This window comes from Hylobates moloch, unplaced genomic scaffold (genome assembly GCF_009828535.3).
Source record: "Hylobates moloch isolate HMO894 unplaced genomic scaffold, HMol_V3 SCAFFOLD_11, whole genome shotgun sequence".
NCBI classification, from domain to species: domain Eukaryota; kingdom Metazoa; phylum Chordata; class Mammalia; order Primates; family Hylobatidae; genus Hylobates; species Hylobates moloch.
The window spans coordinates 16,626,088-16,644,012 of NW_026652286.1; the positions used below are offsets into that span (position 1 = coordinate 16,626,088).

At 34.9% G+C, this 17,925-nt stretch overlaps 1 protein-coding gene across 1 annotated transcript in view; it reads left to right on the plus strand.

The window, feature by feature from the left end:
• Positions 1 to 17,925, plus strand: part of DCDC1 (doublecortin domain containing 1) — a 486,974-nt gene that overhangs the window by 291,180 nt on the left and 177,869 nt on the right. Inside the window, 2 exon segments of the mRNA XM_058424526.1 lie at positions 5,282 to 5,416; positions 5,798 to 5,955. Coding sequence (XP_058280509.1) covers positions 5,282 to 5,416; positions 5,798 to 5,955 — 293 coding nt within the window.

Sequence of the window (17,925 nt, forward strand, 5' to 3'; positions counted from 1 at the left end):
TATTAAAGTATTAGACTAGATATTACCTGGGAAAGGAATGGTTTAGGATGACTCCAAAGGGAAAATTCCAGGACAATTTGTAAATGTCTCCAAACGCATGATGGGAGGATAAATAATAGCTCTGGTCACTTTGTGTTATTTATATATGTCTGCCACCTTTGCCAAACTTTCAACTCCAGGAAGCAAAGCCCATTACTGCATTTTTGTCATTGTTGTACTTTTGGTCTTTGCTTCTGCAGTGTCTAGCAGAATGTTCAGCCACATCATGGCCCTACCTTTTGGCCACTTCCTCTTCCATTTCACTGGATATATTATATATTGAAGTTTCCCATATTCCATGTACATCTTCTTTCTAGTATTAGGGGAATGTACCTCAGAAATGAACTTACATAAAATGTCTTTACTTCTATTAGAGGATGAAGCTACCATAACATGAAGCTACCATAACAATATAAGGGATTTACAATTGCCAGAATTTGAGCCATGCTGCCGTTACTTATGGTCTTGGAATGTGTCTGCTGTTTGTTTTGCTTTTTATAAGTCGATTCTTTTAATGTTCTGATACTGTGGAACATATTTGGTATTGTTTTCTCTCATATTGAAAACGTAGTGGTCTTTTGTTGCTGAATTTGGGCTTTGATGTTTTTAGCAGAACCGATATGAAATAATCTGCTTCTCCATTACCCATCACATTCTTTTTTTTTTTTTTTTTTTGAGACGGAGTCTCGCTCTGTCGCCCAGGCTGGAGTGCAGTGGCGCGATCTCGGCTCACTGCAAGCTCCGCCTCCTGGGTTCCCGCCATTCTCCTGCCTCAGCCTCTCCGAGTAGCTGGGACTACAGGCGCCCGCCACCACGCCCGGCTAATTTTTTTGTATTTTTAGTAGAGACGGGGTTTCACCGTGGTCTCGATCCCCTGACCTCGTGATCCGCCCGCCTCGGCCTCCCAAAGTGCTGGGATTACAAGCGTGAGCCACGGCGCCCAGCCACCCATCACATTCTTTTCAGTTGAATTGTCTTGAATGTACTTAAGACAATAAGAACTGACATAAGAAAACAAAAAGGAACATAATGCAATAAAGATGAATAAGATTAAAGGTAAAATGAAAATCCTAATTTTTTTTGGATTAAACTTCTTTTTGCTAATGTTTTGAATTAGCTTAGTGATTCAAAAATCTCTTTCCAAAGTTATCTGAATAGTATGTGCAATAATATCACTATTTTCAATTTTTTTAAAGTATTAATTTTTATAATAATAATATGTGATAAAAATTAATATTAGAAAAAAAACATTAATGGGCCAGGCGTGGTGGCTCATGCCTGTAATCCCAGCACTTTGGGAGGCCGAGGTGGGCAGATCACGAGGTCAGGAGATCGAGACCATCCTGGCTAACACGGTGAAATTCCGTCTCTACTAAAAATACAAAAAATTAGCCAGGCCTGGTGGCACATGCCTGTAGTCCCAGGTACTCGGGAGGCTGAGGCAGGAGAATGGCATGAACCCAGGAGGCAGAGCTTGCAGTGAGCTGAGATTGCGCCACTGCACTCCAGCCTGGGCTACAGAGCGAGACTCCATCTCAAAAAAAAAAAAAAAAAAATACATTAATGAGAAGTAAAGTCTCTTCTTCTCAAATTTTATTCCCATTTCCCAGAGTTATTCACTAACAGCATGCTTTTTGTATATTCCCAAAAATCATTATGCATATATTTGCATGTGTAAAATGGTTCTCATTTAAATAATAAAAGGGATACATGTTAGTTTTGAAAAAAATTTTCAATAATTCAGAACTGAATAAAATGATAAGCAAAAGTACCTCTTGACCCTATTCCTCCAATATTATTATTGATAGTGTATCATTCTTGATTAGAGACACATACTCACCCCCACACAAAACTATACATATTACTTTGTGATATACTTTTTCCACTTGATAAGATATATTTGTGGCCATCTTTTCATACTGACATCCACATCTATGCTGTCTTTTAAAATTTTCCTGGTGATGCACATTTAGGCAAATATGAGCAATGCTGCAATGGACATCTTTGTAATATGTGTATGTTTGTTAAGTCAAAGGGAATACACATTTAAAATTTTACACATTTAATGCTTATGGTGATAGATATTCCAATTACACTGATTTGATGATTATACATTGTATACAGGTATCAAAATATCAATATGTGCTCCCAAAATATGTACAACTAATATATGTCAGGACATAAAAAGAAAAATAATTACACAGTTAATACACTCATTGATTAATTCAACAAAGATTTGTTTTATTATGCTTTTAATTTCCATAAAATAATCTCTTCTTGACATTTTCTGGATCCTTTTCTCTCCTTTTTCTTTGCTGGTTTAAAACTATGCTTTATATACTGTTTTAATTGAAAAATTTCTTACATTAAAATAGATTTCTTGAATATAATTCACATACCATATAATTCACCTATTTTTAGGTGTTTAATGTTTTTCAGTATATTCACAGAGTTGTGCATCTGTCACCACAGTCTAATTTTAAAACATTTTAGTTCTCCCTAAAAGACATCTTGGACTTCACATCTATTCCTCCGCCTCTGTCTGCCTTTATAGACTTGCCCATTCTGGACATTTCATATAAATGGACTCATATAATATGTGGCCTACTGTGGTTGATTTTTTTCACTTAGCATAGTGTTTTCTGAGTTAATTCACGTTGTAGCATGCTTTAGTAATTCATTTCTTTTTGTTGCCAAATAATATTCCATTGTATGGAAACATCACATTTTTAATACATTTATCAGTTAATGGCATTTTATTTTTTTCCACTATTTTGGCTACTATGAATAATGCTGCTATGAACATTGGTATGGAAGTTTTTGTGTGTATGTATGTTTTCATTTCTCATAGGTATATAACTAGGAGTGGAATTGCTGGGCCGTATGAAAAGTCCATATTTAACATTTTGAGGACTAGCCAAGCTGTTTCCCCTTCACATTCTTGCCAACTCTTGTTATTCTCTGTCATTTTGATTTTGTTATTCTTTGTCATCCTAGTGGGTAAAAAGTATTACCTTATTGAGGTTTTGATTTGTATTTTTCTGATCACTAGTGATGTTGAATATCTTTTCTTAGCAAATTGTTTATCTTCTTTGGAGAGATGTCTACTAGATCCTTTGCTTATATTTTCATTGGGTTATTTGTCTTTTCATTAGTGAGGATAAGAGTTCTTTATATATTCCAGATACACAGCCCTTATCAGACCTATAATCTGAAAATATTTTGTCTCATTCTGTAGGTTGTTTTTTTACTTTCTTCATGGCATTGTTTGCAACACAATTTTTAAAAAATTTTGATGTAGTACAATTTATTTTTCTTTTGTCACTTGTGCTTTTGGTGGAGCCCCTTACATTAAAATAATAGACTTTACTTTTTAGAACACTTGTAGATTCACAGCAAAATTAAGCATAAAGTAAGGCAGTTCCCATACATCCCTTACCCTCACAAATGCACACCCTCCCCTAGTATCTTCATCTCACACCAGAGTGGTACATTTGTTATAACTGGTGAACCTACACTGACACATCATTACCAAAGTCTGCAGTTACATTAGGGCTCACTTTTGGTGGTGCACATTCTATGGGTTTGAACTAATGTATAATGACATATATCCACCATTATAGTATTATACAGAATAGTTTAACAGCCCCAAAAACTCTCTGTGCTCCACCTCTTCAGTCCTCACTGGCAACCACTGATCTTTTTGCTGTCTCCAGAGTTGTAGCCTTTTCAGATCGACTCTTATGCTTAGTAATATGCATTTAAGGTTTTGGAGGGCCTCACATTTGAAACATAAATATTTACATTACATCTTCTAACAAAGTTAAAAGTTATTTAGTATCTATTTTTCCAGAACAATATAAGGACCTTAGTGCCGTTTCTCTACTCAACACTCCCTCATAATTTTTGTTTTTTAGAATTTTAGCTCCACACTTTAAAAAGTGCAGTAAGGAGTTTATATTATAATTGAGGCAGCATATTTAAGCTTGACAGACTTAATCAAGCCGGATGACACTGAAGCATGTTGCTTAACTTCCTTGTGTCTGCTTCCTCATCTTTAAAATGGGCACAATAATAGTACCCATTGCAAAGTGCTGTTGCAAGGATTAAAATGCAAATTTATTGTTATGTGGAAAATTACTTCCATGCAAGGGTAGCCTCCAAGTGTATTACTTGGTAAGCTAGGCTAGAGCCCATGGTACACAAAAGTGCACAGAACAAATTAAAATTTTCACATCATGACTTATTAAATCAATTTAAAACATAAGACAAAATGTAAGGAAAGAGAGATGGGCCAGAATAACGTAATTGAAATATTACACGAGTGGGTTGAAGGGTCATATTAGCCTGAATCTGGTCTGCAATATTTACATATCCCCCCCTTTATGCTACATTACTCTTTCCTGCTGCTGGTGTAGTTACAAGAACCAAAATGAAAACTTGACCGGGGGGCCCAACAAAGAAAAGATGCCTGGGACAATGACACACACTTGTTCCATGAGGGCTGTGTGTGAGTCACTTGACCGGTAGCTGTGCTCCCCAGTTAGCCTGATGAGCAGTGACAGATTTTATCCTTCAGAAGATCCCAAATGAGAGTCAGCAATGGGTGGCTAATTAAAGACCTCATGATTATCGTGCGCCTCATGTGCTTCATTTGTATTTAGTATATCATACATATTTTTTTGCTTTGTTTGTTATTTAGTGAGTCATGAATATTAAATGTCTATTTTGTCTTTCTAGCCCTGTCTATGTTCATAGACATATGCTCTACCTTGTGTTTGACACTTCTCAGGTTACTATCTTATCTATGCTTAATGCAGCTCTTTCATTCATTCAATTTGTTTTCTCATCTTCTAGAGCAGAATTGAATACTTCCAAACAATACAGCAACTACACAATTACATATATGTGTTGTGTATACAATAATACCTTGTATATAGAAATAACTCCATAAATTTAGCTATTATTGCTAATGTATAAGATTGTTTTACTGTTTTAATCTTATCTAAGGGCGAAAATGAGCTATCTAGTGAAACTTAATCAGATTAAACAACTAATTAGAAATGTTAATATTAAAGTCATTTGGCTTGATTTTGTTATGAAATTGATAATAAAGTACAAAGTTTATTAGCCAGACCTTTTTACTATTAATGTAATTTATCCTCCTCTCTTTCCAGTTGGATGGATTTTTGGCTATTGTTTATAAGGGTGATACTACTTGTTATTTTTTCCTTTCTTACAGGCTTATCCTCAGTTTGTTCTGACCTACCTAGAGGAGCTAAATGCACAAGTAGAGGTGACCCAGACAGAGTATCACATTCACCATGGTGCCTGGACCACAGCTCATCAGGAACATGGCAGAAACTTAGCAGAAGAGGTCAGTGTACGGAGCCAGAGGTAAGACAGAAATAGCTCTCTAAAATATGTTTTGAAAAGAGAAAAAATGTTCAAGTTGTTTTCGGGAGGCAAGCACAAATTCACAACTTAATGTTACGGATAGTTTAAGATAATACACTTATTATGCACATTTATATTTATATAAACATATATCTTTATATAAACATTTTATTAAACAGATGGTGATAAGCTTTTTTCTTAGGATTGCCTTCTTTTGTTTTGGCTACGTACAAAGGACTTATGTATTGTAGAAACACTGAAGGAACCATGAAAACTGCAGTGTTATATTTTTGGCATGTATAGTTTAGATATTTCCACTCAATGAAAATTAGCTACATGATTCCTATATTTCATTTATTAGGTTCTGCAAGAAAGTGCCAGCAACCCTGGTCTGAAGCAACTGCCAGAACCCTCAGACACTCATTTAATGCCAGAAGGTTCTCTTGAGGAGACAGGGCAGCTGACAGTAGCACTGGTGAGGAAACTGGAAGAGAAACATCCTAAGGCTTCTGCTCAGAGGTAGGGTACTGACAGAACTGAGCTTTATTGCTCAATGACATTCGATGTTTTCCTTCAGTTTCATGTAAGATTGATTTCTTGAAGATTATTGAAATATCTCAAAAGCCCTTTGGCTTTCAAGCATAGTAGTTTTTGGGTCACATTTGTTGAAGAAAGGCGACATTTATGTGTATTTTGTTGAAGATTGATGTATGTTATTGTTTATTATTATACTTAGGATGGGTTGCTGTCCTGGGATTTCACTAAAATACTGTGAAATAACTATCATTAACATAATTAAGCTAAGGTACTACAGACCATACATCCAATTGTTAAAATACCAAGCTATGTTGAAGAAGACTGTTCCATGGGCAATCCTTTTTATTTTCCATGAGAATATTATATTTGGACTCAAGGTTAAGTGCACAAAAGATGGTCTTAACCAGTGGTAACAAATCAACCCTATTTCCCTTCCTAGAATAAAAATAACATCATTGATATTGCTAACCAATTGAAAAATTATCCTTGGTTAAGAAATGGAAACAATATCTGTGATCCTCTTTATTTAATTGGAAACTAAAGTTTATTATTATTATTTTGTTGGGATTGATATTGTAAATCATAAACTGACTTTATAAATTGCAATTTTAATCTAAAACTGTTTGAAATTACTGTTGACTGAAATACTCTTAAAGGAGCAATATAATTCTTATCATATTCACTAAAGTTTAAGGAAATTCCTAAATATATTTGATTTAATTAATTAATTTATTTATTGTAAAAATGGGGTCTAGCTATATTGCCCAGGCTGGTCTTGAACTCCTGGCCTCAAGCAATCCTCCCACTTTGCTGTCCCAAAGTGATGGGATTATCAGCATGAGCCACCACACCCAGCCTTCCTAAATTTAAATACATGGACTGTAGATAGAAATGTCACTTGCATGAAAAGAGACAAAAAACTTATTTCAATTAAAAGCTATTTTATATTACTAAATTACATATTCCACCTGGAATTTTTACAGGAGGGGAACGTTTTTTCTGATAGATTGCAAAAGTGACTCTCCAATTTATTATTTATTTAATTTATTATTTAAACCTCAAGTCTTTTGTACTTGTTTTGAAGATAGAACACAAAGTAACAAATTTAGTACCTTGCTGTATCATAATATGGGGTGTCAGAACGGTACGGAAACTTAAGTTCCAGGTATTCTTTTTCCTGCTAGTTATTTTTTAATCACATCCAAGATTCTCAACTCCCTGATGCTCCATCTACAACAGGACCACAGGCTGAGCAGCCAGATAGTCAAGCCCCTCTCCACTGTTCTCACATCACTAGAATGTTAATTCCCTTGGGGAAAGTCCTTGTCTGATGTTTTCATCTAAAATAGGAACTGAAGAAACACTGGGACACTTGGGAACTTGTAATACCGCTCTATGAGGCTGTTTCTGGCCTCCCTAGACTTACTTGGCAGCCATTTCTACTCAGCCATTTTTGCTGAAACGGTGGCGCTTGTCATTATCTTGGGACCTTATTATCCTGGGTTTTCATCCTTATCCTGGGCTTTACTCAAGAAAGAGGCACAGTTTACTTCTGCTCTCAGATTCCTGAACCATATATGGGGTTTGTGTGTTTGCCCCATGCTGTACCTGGCCCTCATGATAACTCACCTGCTTTGCCTATTTCACCCTTCCCATGCTTAAAAATATTTTCTCTAAGGGTATAGGGCACTGGGTAGCTTAGGGATTTGGCTTTTGCATTCTGTTGTTGCTTCTTCCCTGAGGCAATGCAATCTGATGACTGCACTTTGGAAGAAAGGAATATAGTATTAGAAAAAGTGAGGCCCAAAAAGACAGGGCAGTTAATGTCAGCTGCCATACCAGAAGACCTATCTGAAGTTGTTAGAATTAAGTGAGATGTCTTTAAGTTTCCAGGAAAGTAGTAAGCATTCAAGTGTTAGTTGTGAAAATGTTCTGAAAACAAGTAGAGATAGAAAAGAATTTTTAATAGGGGTTTTACTTAGATTTATGCTTTTTTAGTCAACAGAAATTGACTAGTAAATCTTTTTGGGATTTGATTTCATAAGAAATCTTCCAGAGGCCTTTTCTTAGCATTCCTCAGGGTTTATATGATAGGCTGCATACGTGATAGGCTCCAGGTGCCTTCTTCTTCTTCTTTTTTTTTCTTAAGGCAGGGATTTATCTACATTCTTCCCCCTCTGCCTCCACAATTTACTACAGTAGATGTAATTTCAGTTTCTTTACCTCTTGAAACACACACACACATACACACACACACACACACACACAGTCTAAAATAATCACTGAAAAGTAGGCATAGAAGTGTGCTTCTCTCCTTGCTTCGATAAAATAAGTTGTGTGTACATTGAATTCTAAGTTTGGTCCAAAGTAAAGTAAATGCCCTATTCTGGCATTAAGTGTCTGGAATGTGTTTGTTTACATTAGTTTATCCAAAGGAGTCCTTTACCCTTTTTTAAATGGAACAGGGGGTGGATAAGGACTGGGACAGCCAACAAAGCATGCTGACCCAGCTTGTCACCCAGTGACCTGTGAGAAGGAAATAATGAACTGTGAGTAGCTGTCATCTTAACTGTTTCTGACAGTTTGCCTTTGGGCACATCTGTGTTAGTTGCATTGGAAAGGCCTTTGTTCTTTTCCCACTAGTGACTTTGTGGAGTGCTGAGGGGTTTGCTAGCTACTGTACTCCTAACCAGCCCTTCCTTCCCAGGGAAGCGAGCAGCTGCCAGGGATCGCACTGACATTTCTCTTCATGACTCAACTTGGCATGGACTTCATTCTTTTAAAAGAAAACATAGATTTAAAAGCCATTTGATTTTTTTTCAATTAAAATGTGCTTTAATATCTCATGAGCTTTGGAACTAATAAAAAAGCAACTTATAAAAATACATTTAGTATTATCCTAATTTTAAATAAACAACCAACCAAATGGGTGGGTGACTTGAAGAAAATATAACAAATTATTGAAAGTTTTTGTCGCATTTTTAAATATTTAGTTATTTTCCAAATTTTAATAATTAAATGTTTGCATTAGGACAAAAATCAATACAAGTTATGAAAAGCATTTTAAAGGTAGACACGATACTTTGCTATTAAGAATATTTGGACTAAAATTGATAATTGTCATGTTACATTTTGTTTCACATTTTCCACTGATACTTTTAAAATAAACTTTTATCTAAAAATATAAACTTTAAAATGTTGCAGTACTTAAATTTTAAAGTCTATCTTGTACATAAAATTATTGTAATCACTAGGAGATATGATTTGATAAGAAACAGGTGTTTCTGTCCCTCGGTTTTCTGAAGTATAACTACCAATTCAATGGTAACAAAGGCAGAACATTTTGAATAATGCATATCATGCCCTAAGATAATTGTTTACATTAAAATGAAAGCTTCATTTATAAAATATAGTTCCTGAGTGAGTTTTAAAGCCTTATTTACATTTTTACAATTGCTGTAAAGTCAGTCCTTCTGCTATAATTATGTCTAGCTACAATTGGCATGAAATAAAATTGAGCGTTTGGTTCTCAATTTATTATGTTTACCATTTTAGGAGAATATAAATTCAAACTCTACTGCATTGGTCAATTTTTATAAGGCCCTTTTTTCCCCTGATAAAATAGGAGAAATGAAGCTTGAAAGAAGTGACATGCTTTTTTCTTTATTCAAGGTTCTTTTCTCTTAGTAACAGATTTGAGATGTACCAGCTAAAGGAACTATTATAGTCTCCTGCTTTTCAAAGAAAGGCAAATCAATAGCAATGAGAAACTCTTTAAGCAGACAAATAATGATCATGTCTATATAATTATAAATTGTAAAAACCCACATATTAAAAATTGAATTACATTCTGATTTTCTTGAGTATACAGTAGCATAAGAGTACTATATTAAATCATTTATGTAGCTTTGCGTATAGTTGGTGGTAATTTGTAACTGTCTTATTTGCTTTGAACTTTCTCCTCCTTCTGTTGAGCAAATATTAACACAATTTTTGTAGAGCTAGTGAACTCACAGGTCAGTTTTGACAATAGTCAGACTGTCTTTTTAAGAAAAGTGAATTGTTTAAATTGCTACAGCTCCATTTCTTATTTCTAGAACTATTACCGATAAAGGTAAATGTTAATATAATAATTGCTTTTGATAGTCATTAAATCCAACTATACTTTCTAGGAATAAAATCCCAGGTTTTATTACATTACTTTTCTTAGCTATTGAAGATACTCAGCTTTAAGCATTTGCCTTTAGCTGTTTTATACTATATTTGGAAGTATGGCTTTATATTTAAGAACATGAAATTATATATTGTTTCAAGATTGTGAAGATATAATTTTGTTTTTTGATTACAAAAGTCAAATATCCTGATATTGACTGATACTGTTGCCTGTTTAGGTTTTGGTATATTTTAAAAATTAATTCCTGTATGTTCTCTGTGAATTAAAATAAACAAATAATGTAATTGCATCTGTTTCTCTGAAACAAAGTCAAAAATCAAGCATTCTAAAAGATTAGGCTTATGTCTATAAATGTGCATTAATTCAGAAATTCTCAAATATTTTCAAATAAGCATTTTATGATTATTTTTTGTTTTTATTTGCTGCTGTGAGGTACCCAAACCTTCAACTATGCCACATAGTTTCCATTTTAACGATGTACTATTTATTTTTCTGTTCTATTCAGTTTTGTCTATAGAACTATTTAAGGCATGAATGCGGAGCTCTACTCTTACCTTCTTCAAACTTTCAGCCCCCCAACTAGAGTGTCTAGTATTATAATAGTGAAAACAGTGGGTAATGATTTCTGGATTGGATAATATGGATGGAAAAAGAGGAGACAGGTGGTAGAGATAATAAATTACATTTAGGTGGACTTGGATGAGACCAGAGTGGAAGCTGTCAAAATGATCTATAGATTAGCTTCCTACCTTGTCTATCTCTTTCAACCGTTGTCCTCCTACAATTTATTCTCCAGTTAAGGGCCAGAATGATCCTTTTATATTCATAAGTCAGATCATGGGAATCCTCAGTTCCATATCTTTCAATGGCTTATTTTCTCTAGATGAAAACAAAGTCTATGCTATATGTCCCACTTTACCAGTCCCATTATATCGCTGATCATCATTTCCCTCCCTTCCACTGCTCTAGTCACCCTGGCTTCATGGCCTTTTCTGAGATACAATGCATACATGCTCATACCCTGTCATTCTCTTTCCCTGCTTTATTTTTCTTCATGATACTTATTGCTACCTGCCATATACATATATATTTACTGTCTGAATTGCCCAATTAGAATGTAAGCTTCACTTCAGCAGGAAGTGTTTTCTTTACATCTGTACCTCCAGGGCTGGAACATACCCGGTACATGGTAGGTACTCAATACAAAGTCGCTGAATGAATGAACAAAGAAATGAATGAAGGGGTATGATTAATGGAATTAAGAAAATGGAGAGAGCAAATAGTCTGAGCATTCACGTGTACATTTGAAGACCATCCTGTCTTCCAGCCAACTATAGCCCTATGATCTACTCGTGTGTCAATCCAAAACTCAGCCCAACTATTCCAATGGCTTTCTGGCTGAGTCAATGTCATCTATATATTCTATCCTTTTTTAATGCATAAATATTTATTGAGCATGTTCTATCTTCTAAACACTATTTTATGGTATCCTAGGCCCTGGGGATTCAGTATGGGGAAGACAGGTACACTTTCTGGCCTCACAGAGCTGTCCCCACACAGATCTGTCCCCACAGAATGTAACAGGGAAGAGAGATATTAAACAAGTCATTACGATAAAAGAGCGTGATGGGTGTCACTGTAGGGAGAAGGTAGTTCGTCCTGAGCACTCCTCCCTGCTGATATGCTTTTGAAGTACTACTTTGAATATTACACTCATGGACTTATAATTCTTCAGAGTTTACTCATTCCCTTAGTGAAATTAAGCATTAACTGTCAGACCCACTATACTTAAGTCTCAGGATCTCCATGTACTTGATAGACCCAAGCTGATTGTACTTGGCCCATGCTAGTTTGCTTGTCTCAAACACTCCTATTTCCTTTTATCTACCTAAAACCTTACTCTCTGTATGGCCTATTTTCATTGATTTTTTTTCTCAGCTTTTCTTCCCATGATGTATACATTTAAGGATACAAATTTACTTTGAAGTATGGCTTTAGCTGCATTGCACTCATTTTACTATTTTATATTTTCATTATCATTTCCATTGTATTATATTGTTTGATCCATGGACTATTTAGGATATTTCTTAATTTCCAAATATATAACATATTTCAGCTTTGTATTATTGACTTCTGGATTAATTTCACAGTGATTGGAAAACGTTTTCGATATGATTTTAGTTCTGATATTTGTTGAAATTTCTTTTTCTGTTTCTTTCTTTCTTTATTTCTTTCTTTTTTTTTTTTTGAGATAGAATCTTGCTCTATTTCCCCGGCTGGAGTACAGTGGTGCCATTTCAGTTCACTGCAACCTCTGCCTCCCGAGTTCAGGAGATTCTTGTGCCTCAGCCTCCTGATGAATAGCTGGATTACAGGCACGCGCCACCATGCCTGGCTAATTTTTGTATTTTTAGTAGAGACGGGGTTTCACCATGTTGGCCAGGCTGGTCTCGAACTTCTGACCTCAAGTGATCCACCTGCCTCAGCCTCCCAAAGTACTGGAATTACAGGTATGCACCAATGTGCCCAGCCTGAAATTTGTTGAGATTTCTTTATGGCCCATCTACCATACACACATTTTTAATAAACGATACATGTGAACTTGAGAAAATACATGTTCTGAAGCTGGGGGTGCAGTGTTCTGTATATTTCAATTAGATTAAGTTTTAAAAATATGTTTTCAGATCTTGTATATACTTACTGATATTTTGTCTGCTTGTTACATTATTTACTGAAAGATGTATGGTTAAAATTCCCCACTAAATTGTGGATTTTTCTATTTCTCCTTTGAGTTTTATAAATTTTTCTTTTCTATAATTTGAGATTATTAGGTACATACAATTTTGGAATTGTTTTATCTTTCTGGTCAATTAAACCTTATGTTGTTATAAAATACTCTTATATACTTTCTCTCTTTTTAAAGTTTACTTTGTCTCATATTAAATATAGTGGTCCCAGCTTTTTGGTCAGTGTTTGCATTATATATTTTGGTGTCCTTTTACTTTTAAACTTTATCTTTAATGCTGAGGGAGTGTTTTGTATGAAAAAGTATTTTTTAGTGCAGTATTACAATCTCTGTCTTTTAATTGAAATGTTTAGTCCATCTATTCCAATAATGTAATTACTGGTATTTTGGAGTTTAAATCTAACACGTTATTATTTGATATCTATATATTCCATTTATTCTGTGTCCTGTTTTCTCTCTTTTTTGGTCTCCTCTAAAATTTATTATTTTATGCTATTTAATTTCCTTTCTCCCAATTATCTTGGTAGTTAACTTTATTTTATTATTATTTTTAGTGACTGCTGTGGAGATTATACATGTTTCCTTGTTTAACTAAAGCCTGATATAAATTAGTGTTTTTACCATTTCACAAACAATTCAAGAACCTTGGAACTCTTAATCTTCGTATATGTACTTTCTGTCTAAATGCTGGCGTGTTTTAGTTCTATACGTATTTTTAAATTCTTTTAAAATATTTCCATAATTTATTAGGGTACAGGTGGTATTTGGTTACTTGAATAAGTTCTTTAGTGGTGATTTGTGAGATTTTGGTGCACCCATCACGTGAGCAGTGTACACTGCACCATATTTGTAGTATTTTGTCCCTCACCCCACTCCCATCCTCCCCCCCAAGTACCCGAAGTCCATTGTATCATTCTTATGCCTTTGCATCCTCATAGCTTAGCTCCCACATATCAGTGAGAACATATGATGTTTGGTTTTTCCATTCCTGAGTTACTTCACTTAGAATAATAGTCTCCAATCTCACCCAGGTCACGGCAAATGCTGTTAATTCATTCCTTTTTTATGACTGAGTAGTATTCCATCATATAAATATACCAAAGTTTCTTTATCCATTTGTTAACTTATGGGCATTTGGGTTGGTTCCACAATTCTGCAATTGCAAATTGTGCTGCTATAAACACGTGTGTGCAAGAATCTTTTTCATATAATGACTTCTTTTCCTCTGGGTAGATACCCAGTAGTGTGATTGCTGGATCAAATGGTAGTTCTACTTTCAGTTCTTATGGAATCTCCACACTGTGAAAACAGTGGAAACACTATGGAAACATAGTGATTGTACTAGTTTGCATTCCCACGAGCAGTGTAGAAGTGTTCCCTGTTCACTGCATCCATGCAAACATCTGTTTTTTGATTTTTTGATTATGGCCATTCTTGCAGGAGTAAGATGGTATTGCATTGTGGTTTTGATTTGCATTACCATGATCATTAGTGGTGTGGAACATTTTTTCATATGTTTGTTGGCCATTTGCATATCTTCTTTTGAGAATTGTTTAGGTCCTTAGCCCACTTTTTGGTGGGATCGTTTGTTTTTTTCTTACTGATGTGTTTGAGTTCGTTGTAGATTCTGGATATTAATCTTTTTGTCAGATGTATAGATTGTAAAGATTTTCTCCCACTCTGTGGGTTATCTGTTTACTCTGCTGACTGTTCCTTTTGCCGTGCAAAAGCTGTTTAGTTTAATTAAGTCACAACTATTTATCTTTGTTTTTATTGCATTTGCTTTCAGGTTCTTGGTCATGAAATCCTTGCCTAAGCCAATGTCTAGAGGGTTTTTTTCTATTGTTATCTTCTAGAATTTTTATAGTTTCACATCTGAGATTTAAGTCCTTAATCCATTGTGAGTTGATTTTTGTATAAGATAAGAGATAAGGATCCAGTTTCATTCTCCTACATGTAGCTAGCCACTTATCCCAGCACCATTTGCTGAAAAGGGTGTCCTTTTGCAACTTCATGTTTTTGTTTGCTTTGTCTAAGATCAGTTGGCTGTAAGTATTTGGGTTTATTTCTGGGTTCTCTATTCTGTTCCATTGGTCTATGTGCCTATTTTTACACCAATACCATGCTGTTTTGGTGCCTATGGCCTTATAGTATAGTTTGAAGTCAGTGTGATGCCTCCAGATTTGTTCTTTTTGCTTAGTCTTGCTTTGGCTATACGGGCTCTTTTTTGTTTCCATATGAATTTTAGAATTGTCTTTTCTAATTCTGTGAAGAGTGATGGTGGTATTTTGATGGGAATTGCATTGAATTTGTAGATTGCTTTTGGCAGTATGGTCATTTTCAAAATATCAATTCTACCCATCTATGATCACGGGATGTGTTTCCATTTGTTTGTGTCATCTATGATTTATTTCAGCAGTGTTTTGTCATTTTCCTTGTAGGGGCCTTTTGCCTCCTTGGTTAGGTAAATTCTTAAGTTGTTTTTTGTTTGTTTTGTTTTTTTCCCTTTTTGCAGCTATTGTAAAAGGGGTTGAATTCTTGATTTGATTCTCTGCTTGGTCACTGTTGGTGTGTAGAAGAGCTACTGATTTGTGTACATTAATCTTGTATTTGGAAACTTTGCCGAATTCTTTTATTAGTCTTAGGAGATTTCTGGAGGAGTCCTTAGGGTTTTCAAGGTAAAACAATCATATCATAAGCAAACAGTGACAGTTTGACTTCCTCTTTACTGATTTGGATGTCCTTTATTTATTTCTCTTGTCTGATTGCTCTGGCTAGGACTTCCAGTACTATGTTGAAAAGGAGTGGTGAGAGTGGGCATCCTTGTCTTGTTCCAGTTCTCAGATGGAATGTTTTCAACTTTTCCCCATTCAGTATTATGTTGGCTGTGGGTTTGTCATAGATGGCTTTTATTACATTAAGGTATGTCCCTTATATGCCAATTTTGCTGAGAGTTTTAATCATAAAGGGATGCTGGATTTTGTTGAATGCTTTTTCTCCATCTATTGAGATGATCTTGGGATTTTTGTTTTTAATTCTGTTTATGTGGTGTATCACATTTATTGACTTGTGTATGTTAAATCATCCCTGGTATGAAACCCACTTGATCAGAGTGGATTATCTTTTTGATATGTTGTTGGATTCATTTAGGTAGTATTTTGTTAAGGATTTTAACATCTATGTTCATCAAGGATATTGGTCTGTAGTTTTCTTTTTTGGTTATGTCCTTTCCTGGTTTTGGTATTAGGGTGATGCTGGCTTCATAGAATGAATTAAGGAGAGTTCCTTCTCTCTCCGTCTTGTGGAATAGTGTCAAAAAGATTGGTACCATTTTGTCTTTGAATGTCTAGTAGAATTCTGCTGTGAATCCATCTGGTGCTGGACTTTTTTTGTTGGTAATTTTTAAATTACCATTTCAATCTCACTGCTTGTTATTGGTCTATTCAGGGTATCTAATTCTTGCTGATTTAAGCTAGGAGGGTTGTATTTTTCCAGGAATTTATAAATCTCTTGTAGGTTTTCCAGTTTACGTGCATAAAGGTGTTCATAGTAGCCTTGGACAATCTTTTGTATTTCAGTGGTATCAGCTGTAATGTCTCTTGTTTTGTTTCTTAGTGAGGTTATTTGGATATTCTCTCTCTTTTCTTTGTTAATCTTACTGATGGTCTATCAATTGTATTTATCTTCTCAAAGAACCAGCTTTTTGTTTCATTTATCTTTTGTAATTTTTTTTGTTTCCATTTCATTTAATTCTGCTCTGATCTTGGTTATTTCCTTTCTTCTGCTGGGTTTGGGTTTGGTTTGTTCTTATTTCTCTAGTTCCTTGAGGTGTGACCTTAGATTGTTTTTTTGTGCTCTTTCAGACTCTTTGATGTCAGTGTTTAGGGCTATGAACTTTCCTCTTAGCACTACCTTTGCTGTATCCCAGAGGTTTTAATCAGTTGTGTCACTATTGTTACTCAGTTCAAAGAATGTTTAAATTTCCATCTTGATTTCATTTTTGACCCAATGCTCATTCAGGAGCAGGTTATTTAATTTCCTTTAATTTCCATGTATTTGCATGGAGTTGATTTCCATTTTTATTCCACTGTGGTCTTCTAGAGTGCTTGATGTAATTTCAGTTTTCTTAAATTTATTGAGGCTCGTTTTATGGCCTATCATATGGTCTATCTTGGAGAAAGTTCCATGCACTGTTGAATGGAATGTGTATTCCGTGGTTGTTGGATGAAATGTTCTATATATATCTGTTAAGTCTATTTGTTCCAAGATATAGTTTAAATCCATTGTTTTTGGTTGACTTTCTGTCTTGAAAACCTGTCTAGTGCTGTCAGTGGAGTACTGAAGTCCCCCACTATTATTGTGTTGCGGTCTATCTCATTTCTTAGGACTCTTACTAATTATTTTATAAATTTGGGAGCTCCAGTGTTAGGTGCATATATGTTGAGGATTGTGATATTTTCCTGTTGGAGAAGGCCTTTTACCATTATATAATGTCTCTCTTTGTCTCTTTTAACTGCTGTTGCTTTAAAGTTTATTTTATCTGATATAAGAATAGCTACCCCTGCTCGCTTTCGGTGTTCATTTGCACGAAATTCCCTTTTCCATCCCTTTACTTCATGTTTATGTGAGTTCTTATGTGGTTGGTGAGTCTCTTGAAGGCAGCGGATAGTAGGGTGGTGAGTTCTTATCCATTTTGTGGTTCTGTATGTTTTAAGTGGAGCATTTCAGCCATTTACATTCAATGTTAGTATTGAAATGTGAGGTACGATTGCTTTCGTCATGCTCATTGTTGCCTGTGTAATTTGTTTTTTTGTTTTTTGTTTTTGCTTTTTAACTTGTATTTTTGTTTCATAGGTCCTGTGTGATTTATGCTTTAAAGATGTTCTGTTTTGATGTGTTTCCAGGATTTGTTTCAAGATTTAGAGCTCCTTTTAGCAGTTCTTTTAGTGGTGGTTGGTAATGGCGAATTCTCTCAGCATTTGTTTGTCTGAAAACGACTGTATCTTTTCTTCATATATGATGCTTAGTTTTG